The sequence below is a fragment of the Physeter macrocephalus genome, chromosome 1, assembly GCF_002837175.3.
Source record: "Physeter macrocephalus isolate SW-GA chromosome 1, ASM283717v5, whole genome shotgun sequence".
In the NCBI taxonomy this organism is placed as follows: domain Eukaryota; kingdom Metazoa; phylum Chordata; class Mammalia; order Artiodactyla; family Physeteridae; genus Physeter; species Physeter macrocephalus.
In genome coordinates, this window is record NC_041214.2 from 105,842,972 (window position 1) to 105,856,537 (window position 13,566).

The 13,566-nt window shown below is 37.8% G+C and overlaps 1 protein-coding gene across 12 annotated transcripts in view; it reads right to left on the reverse strand.

The window, feature by feature from the left end:
• The window catches only part of BBX (BBX high mobility group box domain containing), a 291,235-nt gene that overhangs the window by 16,284 nt on the left and 261,385 nt on the right, over positions 1-13,566 (reverse strand). For 11 of the 12 annotated variants that reach the window (XM_028493704.2, XM_055085732.1, XM_055085733.1 and 8 more), the window contains 3 exons: positions 13,284-13,422; positions 9,879-10,027; positions 285-374 (listed from right to left, as the gene is read on the reverse strand). In XM_028493704.2, the coding sequence (XP_028349505.2) occupies positions 285-374; positions 9,879-10,027; positions 13,284-13,422 (378 nt within the window). The remainder of the gene's footprint in view (positions 1-284; positions 375-9,878; positions 10,028-13,283; positions 13,423-13,566) is intronic. The other variant, XM_055085734.1, reaches the window with a different exon arrangement.

Genomic DNA, 13,566 nt, shown 5'->3' on the forward strand with positions numbered 1-13,566 from the left:
AATGCATCAAATACAAATAAAAAGAAGCAATTTTAGGATTCATATGGGACTCTGAAAATAGAGACAAACATGGGATTTCAGTAGGAATCCAAGTGAAGAAGATCTCTCTTTGCAATTAGCTGCAGAATCTAGAAACAATGAATGTGCCTGCGTCAGGAGCAGATGACATTGAAGCAAGCAAAGGGGAGGTAGAGGCAAAGGCGGTGCAGTGAAGCATCACTCAAAGATGAATTCACAATGGACGTGGCCAAGAAATCTTAATGGAGGATGGAAGGCACCAATACCTTTTTCCGGAACATTAGGCTTCTCCTTTTTGTGCTTATATTTGCTGACAATTTTGTGGAATAAGTTCTTTTTCTGAGACTGGAAAGGACCTACAGACAATATTAATATAAATATATTTAAAATTCACAATGTTTCATAAAAAAATACTGTGTTTCTAAACAATTACACCCTCCCCCAGCTTGTGGAATAAGCAAACTGATTCACAAGAAATGTCATCTTGCATCTTTTCTCATCTAACTCGTGCTTAGCGTCCTTCCCTAGACTTACTAAAAAACCAGTGAGATTTTCCTTAGAAATATATTGGACAGAAGTCTCCATTAGGGCTGGGACTCCCTCAGCAGAAACTGCAGATTTAGTGACTAGAGACAGACCACAACCAATAACAGCAGAGTAGATGTAGTCTGTAATAAAGAAAAGATTTTACTTTAGATTCCTAAATACCATGAAGGAAAGGATGGCACTGGCATTTCATCTCTAAGAAACTGATTTTCACAAGGACAGCAGTTTGAGGACAACTTTCAGGTTGGCCTGACAGCTTTCTAGCCTATTCTGAGGATATTCTAGGAGGAAAAAAAGTGATTTAAAAATAGAAAAATATTTGCCAAAACTTTTTTTTGGAGGGTGGTGGGGGGAGGGGAGTGGGGAGAAGTCTCAGACTGTATCTGTTTTTTCACATAAAGAAAAGAGAATTGGGATTTTTCAGTCACCCATCAGAAATGCCAACAACAGCACTGACCTCCAAAAAGCAGGTTGCTTTCTACACTTTGCTGATATTCCTATGTGAAACTGACATTTTCCATAACTTCTGTTTCCTCGTGTGTAAATGGGGATAATAATAGTGCCCAAGTCACAGGGCTGAAGGGAGAATTTAAAAATTAGAAGCTCTATAAGCTGCTCCTGCTGCATCTACCCACCTGCCAGTGTCTGCATCCACATGCCCTGCCTTCCTGCCAGAGGCAAACTATCTGTGCTCCTATCTAAAGTATACAATAAAATGGTTTTTATATTCACAAATATTTGCAGCCACCATCAATTTTAGAACATTTTTACCACCTCAAAAATAAATCCCATATTCTTTAGCTATCACCCCTCCCAATATCTGTACTCTCCCTATCCCAGACTGCCCTGGCTAGAACCTCCACTATAATGTTGGATAGAAACGGTGAGAGTGAACATCCTTGTCTTTATTCCCTATCTTAGGGGGAAAGCAACAAATCTTTCACCATTAAGCATAATGCTAGTTGCGAGGTTTCTTTTTTTGTGTGTGTCTTTTATCAGGTTTATTAATAAGTTCCCTTTTATTTCTGAGTTTGTTGGGTGTGAATCATGAAAAGGTGTTGAATTTTGTCAAATGCTTTTTCTACATTTTCTACGTCTATTGAGATGATCCTGTGGATTTTTCTTTGTTGTTGTTTTACTGATATGGTAAATTACATCAACTGATTTTTGGATGTTAAACCAACCCTGCATTCCTGGGGTAAAATACCAATTGGTCACAGTATATAATTCTTTTTTTTTTTTTTTTTTTTTGTGGTACGCGGGCCTCTCACTGTTGTGGCCTCTCCCGTTGTGGAGCACAGGCTCCGGACGCGCAGGCCCAGCGGCCATGGCTCACGGGCCCAGCCGCTGTGCGGCATGTGGGATCTTCCCGGACCAGGGCATGAACCCGTGTCCCCTGCATCGGCAGGCAGACTCTCAACCACTGCGCCACCAGGGAAGCCCTATAATTCTTATATCAATTCAGTTTGTTAGTATTTTGTTAAGGATTTCTGTGTCCATTTCTGTTAGAGATGTGGTCTGCAATTTTTCTTTTTTGTGATGTGTTTGTCTAGTTTTGACATTAGTATAATACTGGCCTCATAGAATGAGTTGGGAAGTGTTCCCTCCTCTTCCAATATCATGGACAAGCTTATGAAAAACTGGTATTAATTCTTTAAGTGTTTGGAAGAATTCAGTGGTGAAGCCATCTGGGTCTGGTACTTTTTCAATTACTAAATTCAATCTTTACACTAGCTATAGGTCTATTCAGATTGTCTACCTCTTCTTAAGTCAGTTTTGGTAGTTTGTGTCTTTCTAGTAATTATCTGTTCCATGTAGGTTATCTAATTTACTGGCATATAACTGTTCATAGTATTCCTTTATAATCCTTTCCAGTTTTGTAAGGTTGGTAGTAATGGCCCCTATTTCATTTCTGATTCTAATGATTTGAGTCTTCTTTTTTTCCTTGGTCAGTCTAGCTAAACATTTATCAAATTTGTTGTTCTTTTCAAAGAATTAGCTTTTGGTTTTAATGATTTTCTCTATTGTTTTCCTATTCTTTAATTAATTTCATTTCATTAATCTCCTCTCTAATCTTTATTATTTCTTTTCTTCTACTTCCTTTAGGTTTAGTTTGTTCTTCTAACAGTGTCTCAAGACAGGTTATGTTATTGATTTGAGATCTTTCTTCTTTCTTAATATATGCATTTATACCTATAAATTCCCCTCTAAGCAATGCTTTGGCTATATCCTACAAATTTTAGTATGCTATGTTTTCATTTTATTCATCTTAAAGTACTTTCATATTTCCCTATTGATTTCTTCCTTGACTTATTGGTTATTTAGAGTGTGTTGTTTAATTTCCACATATTTTTGAGTTTTCTAAATTTTTTCCTGCTGTTCATTTTTAATTTCATTCCACTGTGGTCAGAAAACATAATTTGAATTATTTCAATCCTTTTAAATTTACTGGTTTGTTAAATGTCCCAGCATACTGTGTATTCTGGAGACTGTTCCATGTCCACCTGAGAAAAATGTATATGATGCTATTTTTGGGTGCAGCATTCTATATATATCTGTTAGGTCTAGCTGTTGTATAGTGTTCAAGTCTTCTCTTTCTTTGTTGATATTTGGCCTTCTGTCAAAACTTTGTTGGGTGGAGCATTCTATATATATCTGTTAGGTCTAGCTGTTGTATAGTGTTCAAGTCTTCTCCTTCTTTGTTGATATTTGGCCTTCTATCAAAACTATTCTTTTTTCCATATCATTGCTCACCTTCTGATACATTATATACTTTTCTTATTGTTTAGGCTTGTTTATTCCTGGTAGTCCCACTAAAATGTAACTTCCTTGGCAGCAGGGTTCTTTGTTTTCATTCACAGATATATTCTACATGCCTAGAGTGGTGCTTAACACATGACTGATTCTCAACAATACTGTTGCATGCACAAATAAATAAAGCTCTTAAAACACTGATAGCATCAATAAAGAGCTCAAGAAATGACAGTTTTTGCTGTTATTAATGATAACATAAAGGTGTACAAGTGTTTTTTGATGACTACACCAAGTCATCCTTCTAAATAATCAATAGCAAATACTTCTGAATTGGGTGGTGGTGATCTGAAATGGAAACAGAAAACACTTCTTATTTGTTCTTTTTTTGGGGTGGGGGGGAGTGAGCAAAAAGGGAAAGAAAATAAATTTAACAAATACAAAGAAAATATATCATGTATACAATCTACACTAATATTATAGGTATTCTCTATAGTCCATTTGCAATTACTCATATGTATTTTATACAATCCAGGAAACTGCAGGCCAGTGCACATGAATGACAGATACATGGGTAATCACAGAAAACAGAAGAAGAAGAAAGCAGAAAAACAATTCTGAGACTTCTCAGGACCATAAGGATCCTAGTGATTTACCCATAGGAAAATAATTTAGTAATAATAAGCTATTGCCTCACAGGGAGAATGATTTCTGTGTTTATCACTGTGTATGAGGACAATGGGATAAGGAAGTGGTTCACAGAAGCAAACTGATTTGATGTATGGAATGGGTTAAGAAAGAAGAATAGAATACATATTTTCAGACCAAACCATACTCAGACAAATCTAAAAAGTATAATTTAAGGACAAAACTAAATATAGAGCTTGCCAATTTTAACATAAAATAAGAACATCCAGGGTGGTTTAGTACAGAGAAGAGCTCCTGTAAACTTATATTTTTAAACCTCCTTGCTGCTAGCCATCCCCAAACTATAACTATAAAACAAATCTAAGCAAATGACAAGTTCAGATAAAAAAGAAAGTGACAAACTTGAAGGAGTAATAGATAAGATATGATGGTATTCACCGAAAAGCAGTAATTTTAGAGTCAAGAAGTGAACAATTTGATTCCTGCCCACCAGTATGGTACATATGTTTGATATTTTGTTCAAGGAAAATAAAGTCAAAGTTTGTAATAAATAGCACATATACTACTATTTTTTCCATAGTTAATTATTCTATTAACATAGAAATGTCCATGGAGGGAAAAGAAGGTAGGAAGTCAAAAGCAGAGAAAAGAGTTTTAGAAGGAATCATTCAGAAAGCAAAGAACTGGCAACTGTCTTTCACTAAAACACCATCTCACGTTTCCATGCCATCTCATCTCCTCATCTTCCTACCAAATTTCGTGAAAGATTGTTTGTATCAGCTTCCACTTCCTTATGACAAAATCACCTGTTGCTGGCATATAAACTAGCTTAGGACTCCACTTACATTTTTGGGCTGGATGACCTGTGTTTTGAAGGTATCAATCTCTTTGGCACCCCAACTTCACAGCTGGGTAGAAAATAGCAGAGACAAACCACAATCTGAGAGGCTAAGAGGAGTGCCATAGAGACAGTAACAATAACTTTTCCAAAACATTAATGTTGTTCATGGTTTGCTGAAAAATGGACATGTTTTGGCTGAGAAGTGTAGTGACATAGGAACCATTTCAGTATTAGCATGGTATGAAAACTTTTCAAGGTCAGCAAGGAAGGTGAATTAAGTGAACCTTGCTCTGGAGAACTATTACAGGAAACAAGTGTTCGGCATAACTACAGTGGTGGTGGCTTAACGCCCAGTTTCTATAGTTTCATGTTTTTAAGCTATAAAAAGGGAAGAAGGTTTATTCTAAGACCAGGCTGTCATTTCTGTAATGAACACATAAGTGATGAATGACCAGTGAAACAAATTCCTTTGCAATAATTTATAGCAGAGCTTCCCTGGTGGCCTAGTGGTTAAGAATCTGCCTGCCAATGCAGAGGACACGGGTTTGAGCTCTGGTCGGGCAAGATTCCACATGCCGGGGAGCAACTAAGCCCGTGCGCCACAACTACTGAGCCTGTGCTCTAGAGCCCGGGCTCCGCAGCAAGAGAAGCCACCGCAATGAGAAGCGCGTGCACCGCAACGAAGAGTAGCCCCTGTTCACTGCAACTAGAGAAAGCCCACGTGCAGCAACAAAGACCCAATGCAGTCAAAAATAAATAAATAAAATAAATAAATTTATTTAAAAAAATAATTTATACCAAAGTGCTCCCAGCTGCTGGGCATATGAATCTGTGGATTGGAGTAAGTTCAAGTAAACCAGCCACAATCAAGTTAGGATTCACTGAGGGGAAGGGGTCACCTTAGTGCGCTAGACATACATGCCTTGTTTAAAAAAAAAAAAACTAGGATTATATTAGGTATACCTTTTATACATGCAAATGTGCTGTCACCATGTTCAAGAAAATGTCTGGTGGCAGTGAAGACTCTCAAACAGTTACAGGGCGAAAAACAGAGTTCTGCCCAACCTGGAAGCTATCACTTCCTGATAGGAAAGGATGGCCTGGCTTTCATCACATTTCAGCTCTTCAGCACAGAAAGTATCCTCAGTTTGGCTCAATCCCAAACAGGGGTTTCTGTCCTCAATCTTTAATTTTGTAAACCTGCTTCTTGTATTCCACTGTGATTTTTTAAAATCTCAAATCCTTCACCTTTGAAATTTCAATCTTGCAGTGTATGTGTGTGAATTGGAAAAAAGATGAGAAAGACCAACAGTATGTTTGTTAATGGGCTAAAAAACAATGTGAAAAGATAGAGATAAGGGAGGAGAAATTAAGTCAAGGGTCAAGCTCAGGCATAATTTAAACACTCTAAATTGAACTCAATTAACTTTTTCTCCATGACCCTACTTTGCTTGAAAATTACTATTTTACAGAGCACTCCGACTTCTGAAACTTTTGTAAAAAGTGCTTCATACATTAAGAGTAAATAAACACTTAAAATAATGTGTCAAAACAAATCTCTTGGGCTTCCCTGGTGGCGCAGTGGTTGCGCGTCCGCCTGCCGATGCAGGGGAACCGGGTTCGCGCCCCGGTCTGGGAGGATCCCACATGCCGCGGAGCGGCTGGGCCCGTGAGCCATGGCCGCTGAGCCTGCGCGTCCGGAGCCTGTGCTCCGCAACGGGAGAGGCCACAACAGAGAGAGGCCCGCATACCAAAAAAAAAAAAAAAAAAAAAACAAACCTCTTAAGAAGTTACAATTAAATTTAGATTTATAATTCAAAGCTTTCATTTGAATATATATAAGTAACTGTGGGAGAGAAACCAGAAAACACTATAGGAATGGGTTGCTTCAGTTGACCTGCATTGTGAGTTAGATGGATTATAATTTCCTGGATAATTTGTTCTTTGAAGCAAAGGGAAATTCTATTCCTAAATCATCTATATAGTAAGCCTACTATCATGTAGTCTGAGCCTCGTTGGAGGAAGGTGACAATTATTTTCATCCCTTTTTATTGTAAAGTTTCTGACAAGACCTATTACATAGACATAAGGGACAGGGCAGAGATAGTGGAGGGAACGATGGAAAAGGGGAAGGCTACTTAGAAATACAGATATAAATAAGAAGACCACTGGAAAAACAGAATTGTAAGCCCAAGCAGGTGCTATGATTTTGAGATATGTAACTATATAAATGCATACATAATCATTTTCCTCTAGAAATTACATTTCATAAAAATTCTATACATATAACCTGGAGGAGCTAAAAAAGTAAGGCAGGGAAAAAATGTAATAAGTGGTGAATAACAAATATAGGAGAAAATAAAATACAGACAAATGGCAAACTGTTGGAGAAAAAACGTGTTTTCCTATGAACACTCGCTCCTTTACTAAAGAACTAATGATCTCACTCACAATGTTTGCTTTGAACAATTCATTATGTAAAGATGCAAAGGGTCTAGACTCTAAGAAAACAATCTCCTCTATCCTCTAAAGATCAGGCAATTACAGCACAGCTGGTATGATAATTTCATTAATAACTTGTAGGATAGTACACTGGCGCTGCTAATGCCAAATTACAATCAGCCACAAATACTATTTCTTTAGTTTGCTAAATAGAGAATATATTATTTAATTTCTGCTTTATTTTAATGGCATTTTGCTCCACAAGTCGGAATGCAGAGCAAAACCTAAAGCCTTGACAGACCTCCTACCTATGTAATTACTGATATACTGTATAAGAACCAGTGACTCTGTGGCTTGAGAGGCATAATGGAAGAGTTAAGGTGATATTGTATAAAGTATAATCCAAAACTCCAAAAAGCTATTTCATAGCAAAAGAAATACTGTTAATCTCAGCTGGGAGAGGAAAAACATATAACAGACAACCAAGACCCAAGAGAAGGTCTCATGAAAATACATCCTAACTTCAGGGTTTTATAGCTTTATAAAGATAAATCTATTGTTACTGTCCCTGAAAGATAATTCGGCCAACTTCAGAGCTCTAAAATGAATGTCTCCAACTGCAAGGAGTGGAGGAAGAGAATACATCCTGCACAGCAATATCAGTTAAGTTCCATTTTATTAGCTTGTCAGGTATTTATCAGCAACTTTAAATCCAAGAATTATGGGGCTGACGATACCTGGCATCTTTGGGCTCATGGACTACTTTACCTATTCCTAAATATCTCTGGGGCACAAGGACTGTCATTTCATTTGGCAATCTATTACAGTGCTCAGCTACCTACCTGTCAACAAGCTGCTTTATTTCTTTCCTACCTATCTTGGGAGACCTCAGAACAACCCTATTTTATTTTCCCAGATGAGCAAACTTGGTGATGCAACGTTTCTTTTTAGTTCTTTATTCACTAGACTTGTTTTTATTAACCACAGCAGAAAACCAAGCTAATTCTAAAATCACTTTTACATTCTTCCCTGCCTTTAATCATGAAGGGAGAATTTTTTTCAACCTTTCAGATTCATCCTGAGATACAGGTATCCTCAGCTGTTTCAATTCCAGTGTACAATGGGGGTTTTAGGTCTTGAGGGAAAAGGGTTTAGGTTTCTTCAGACATAATTTTTCCCTAGATATATACCTCATAGACTTCCCCAAATCCATGAAATTATATATCCTCGTTAACATTTATGTTTGATCATTATCCATGACTGCTAGATTTTGGCAAGATTTATGTAAAGATATATGTCATCATCTATCCATCTATCCAACTAAAATACACACACACAAAAGAATTAATATGATTTGCCATAAAGCAAGCAACAGGTAGCCTCTTTTACAGGGTAATTATGAGAAATCTACCAAATCCTGCTCAGAATTCGATCCTGGAAACAACAAAACCTTGGCCACACTAGTTCTTCATCTCTCCATTCACTACCCTTATAGGAGAGCTACCAAATGAAGTCTTTCACATCTGTATGGAAAACTAGAGGTATATCTGCCTATCAACCTTTAGACCTAAAGTAAAATCAGAAGACGAGTTTCTCACTGGGAGCAATACTGTCGTTTAGGGTAGGACAATTCTTGATTGTACTTGAATGTCCTGAGTGGGTTTGGATGTTTAGAACCCCAGCCCCTGCCCCACAAATGTAACGGTGGTCCCAGGTGTTGAGACCACTGAAAAGGCACTCCCCACTCTTTATTTTTTATTTATTTATTTATTTTTTTTTTGTGGTATGCGCGCCTCCCTCTGCTGTGGCCTCTCCCGTTGCGGAGCACAGGCTCCGGACGCGCAGGCCCAGCGGCCATGGCCCACGGGCCCAGCCGCTCCGCGGCACGTGGGATCCTCCCAGACCGGGGCGCGAACCCGGCTCCCCTGCATCGGCAGGTGGACGCGCAACCACTGCGCCACCAGGGAAGCCCTCCCCACTCTTTAAAACCCCTCTAGGAACTACAGTGCTGCCCCTAATGAGTGCTGAGATCTACCCAAGTCACACTGATAATTTAAAAAGCTTCCTTGATATACACAGAGGAGAATCTGATATTTCTTGAAAACACAGCATTTTTCTAAATTTAACGAAACCAATAAAAATTATATTGCCGGCGTAATACAGGGAGTTTTATTTTCATTTGATTCACAATGCCAGTAAAGAATAGAGTCTCCCTATTAGGTGAATGGAAGGATTTCATTGCCCCAGAGTCCAACCTGTTGCAGACAGACAGGGAACGGGAGAATTAGGCTCAGCCAGCAGTTTCTGCTCAAGAGAAGCTCAACATTCCCAATCTGAATTCTGGAGAGCAGGAGGTCGAAGACCATGTATAACACTTTCAAAAGAGCTACACACTTATGGGCAAATGTATAGGCTGAGATGCCAAAGGACAAAGGCTGAAGAGACTTAGGAAGGAAAGAAGAGAGAGAGAAGTAAGGCAGGAACCAAGATAATCTTGGAAAGCAACCTGAAATTCCAACTCGCTGCTTCAACTGTAAACACAATTACATTATCTAAAGCGAGCTGCAGACGCTGAGAAGAGGCTTCAGTTAGATTCTGACCACACTGCAGGAAAGTACAGCACACATCTAACCTTTGCTGGTTTTAGTCGGTTCTGAGGACATATTTCCAGTCTTCTTCTTTTTTCTTGGGACAGGTACACATTTCCGGTCAAATGTAACAGGACTATACTGAGGGAGGCTGTTGAATTTCTTTTCAAATTCTTCATCCAGCTTTGCTGAGCTAATAAAAGAGGGGAGGGGATAGAATCAATCAGCACATGATGTAAATATTTAAACAGAAAATGATTTAAGATATATTTTAAGATATTCCATTTGAAAATGGGGTCCCTAAAAATTAGGGCATTATTAATAAATTCTGTGCAAGGACAAAATACATCTTTTCAGAAATGCTTGAGATTTACCAACACAATTTTCTTCATAAACTCACACAACAGGTTATTACCTTAGAAAAGTAGAAACATTATATAAAAATAGCAGAATATTTTTAAAGTGGAGAATTTGCTGTTCTTTCCATTGGCATGGGAATTTTTCATTAAGTTCAATACAAAGCATATTCCATCCAGACAAGTTTCTCATTCTAAAGGTTCTCGTGTGTGTGTGTGTGTGTGTGTGTGTGTGTGTGTGTGTGATGGGAATTTTTCATTAAGTTCAATACAAAGCATATTCCATCCAGACAAGTTTCTCATTCTAAAGGTTCTCGTGTGTGTGTGTGTGTGTGTGTGTGTGTGTGTGTGTGTGTGTGTGTGTATGCAAGCTTACTGATAGTATGGTATATTGGTAATTTTGTAAGCTTAATTTAAAAAAATTATTGACTAGTACGTGATTAAAATATACACACACAAAGAAAATGCAAACAAATGTTCTCAATATTAGAAAAAAATTCTGGGCAGTTGACCAGGATGAGGACAAGACACTCAATGAGAAAAGTAAAGCCAGTTTTCAAAGAACACAACTGGCAGAGAGGCAACATTGCTTTAACGCAAACCACAAATGACTTCATAAATGCCACCAGCAAGCCACCAGCAAAGTTGGGAAATCCTTGGGTTGCTTTTGACTGTCTCTAAGTCCCCCTCACAGCAATGGCAGTATGCCTGCTGGATCCTAGGCTGGCTGCTGGCTTTCATTTATAGTGAGACTTATTAGCTAAGATGCAACCCAAACAGATGGGAGAAGCTGCAGGAGAACTGCTGTGCTTGGTAGATGGAAAATGGAAAGCGTACTGAGAAGAGAGCAGCTTTGAGTACCAACTTACAAGAAGTTAACGTGTTAGGCTGCTACCTGAGGGATGTCCTTGAGGTGTGTCCACTTAAGACTGTTCTCAGTTTTGGAGAAATGTACAGGAATTGGGAGCAGAGATAAGACACTCAGATGACCATCAGAATGGCCAACTGAAAAAGGCCACTACTAAGTTCTAACAAAGCAGTGAAGGGTGATGGGTCGGAGTGATGTTCCTCCCTTAATAAAACTGTCTTTTCTCATTTCAGTTAATCAACATTTATACTAATGGAAAATCAGATACTATCTGATACTAACCAGATGCTGTCAGAAAGCTATCTATATGTCATAAATTTTTCAGATACTCTGGAGAACCACAAGAAAAATACGAAATGCAAGGTCCCTTCTTTTTTCAACTAGAATAATTACCTATGTTTTTCGTGGAGAAGTCTATAAAAGTAGAACTGCCAATACTGAGTGAATTTTCCTTGGCTATTTTCTGCGATAAAAAGGTTTAAAATGCTCATTTAGAAATCTCAGAGAAGACTGACAGGATTTGGCATTTTTCACTGCTCATGAACTATGTTGGCATGTTCCAAACAAAGCAAACCCAGATAGTCTGATTCGGATAGGCCAATATTTAAAGAAGGGAGATGAGGAAAGATCAGAGTTTTATCACCGATTTAGCCTGTAGAGAACCACACTCCCAGTTAAATACATGTGGCTTCCTTAGAAATGATTAAAACAAACAAAAACACCCCACACCCCAATCTCTTTTCAGGAACAGATTTTCAAAAGATTGTTTCACTTTTCTTGTTCCTCAAAGAAGACTGGTAAAAATATCTCTCTCATAGCTTCAGCAGTTTCAAATGGAAGCACCAGAGAACTTTCTGCTGGGGAGCCTTCATGCCTACTTAATTCCCCTGGCCTTCATACTGTTTGCAACAATACCTGCTTCCTTCTCAGTCTCTGTAGACCCACAGGGCACTGGCAGTTCCAGGAGATATAGAGCACTGGTCCTGACGCTCGATTGTCACTTTTTAAGAAAATCGTGCAAATACTTTTGTATTTGACAATGACAAATGTGAGGATTTTCATGTCATTCTTTAAGCATAATGTCAGCAAAACTAATTTGAACTACTTTGGACTTTTAAAAACATTAGAAACAAAATATATAATATATAAATATATCATCTTGATATAAATAATACTGAGGAATCATCATCACAAGAAATATTTTCCACCCTCCCACTGTATGATGAGGGCCTTAAGATTAACCAGACCTTAAAGCACTGTAACGTCCAGTTGAAAAAGTACACTATCCCACAAAGAGAAATGCAAATATTTATGGATAAACCAAATATAATACTCCCAAATGCATAAAATTTGCATGCCTCTAACGTACTTATGAAAAAGTATGGAAAATATATTAAAATGTACTTATTTCTAGTCAATGTATTCTTTTCAAATTGGGCTAATGAGAAATCTCAAAGGATTCGTAAAGCAGTATAACTGAATATACAGATGATTTCTTCACCAATAGAAAGTACTGAATCTCCTAACAAAATGCTTTCTGTTAAGATTGGTATTAGGAGTCTGCTTTATATAATAAAAAATGAAATAATTCTTAATGATTTTATCTTGATGTATGCTCCTTCTTGATACTGCATTTTAATACATAATTAATTGCTGAATATTCTCTGTATCAAGAGAATACTGAATCTAATATTTTAATCTCAGAGCATTAGAACATGGTTTACACAAAACAAAGTCAGAGGCAGAAATATAATTTTATCTACATTTTCAGCTGTCATTATTTTATAAACATGTACATAACCTTCAGAAATATTAAATGAAGTACATACAGTATGTAAAATTAGCAAAGTATAAACATACTTATATAATATCCATCATAAACTTCAGATGAGAAACGCATCCTGGAGATGCATTGTAAACGTAAAAACATATACAATGTAACGCCACTAATACAAGGTGGACCTCCATTCAAACTCAGGCCTAAGTCTAAAATCTACACATTTTGTACTATACTTAAAACATGATGACACTATCACTCACACAACCATGCTAACAGCAGGAATCATGCGATACACTTGATTTGTATTTCTTCATGTGCTTACTAAGATGGCAGGAAGTGCTGACTGGATACTCAAAGAACAAGCAGTTAGTGATCTGTTTACCTTGAAAATACCACCACATTTGGGGTCTGTGCTGTGTGTCTGACTGTGCTCACAGACACTTACCCAAGGAGAGAGTCTTCCTTTGGCTTTGTCTTCTTGAACTTCTTGCTTCCACTGGTCCCACTCTGGTTAAATGTCCAGCTTTCTTCATTCCAACACCCTTCGTGATCAGAGGAGTTTCCTTTTCCTGAGCTTCGTTTCCCTAAGGAAATTCAAAAGAAAGAGTGTGCTTGGTATATTGGGATGGAAGGGAAATCATCTTAGTTGCTTCACAAGTGACCTCCTGACCCCTTAGATATCATTTGCATGATGCCATTTGTAACTATTTCAGATTCCTCAGAGTGAT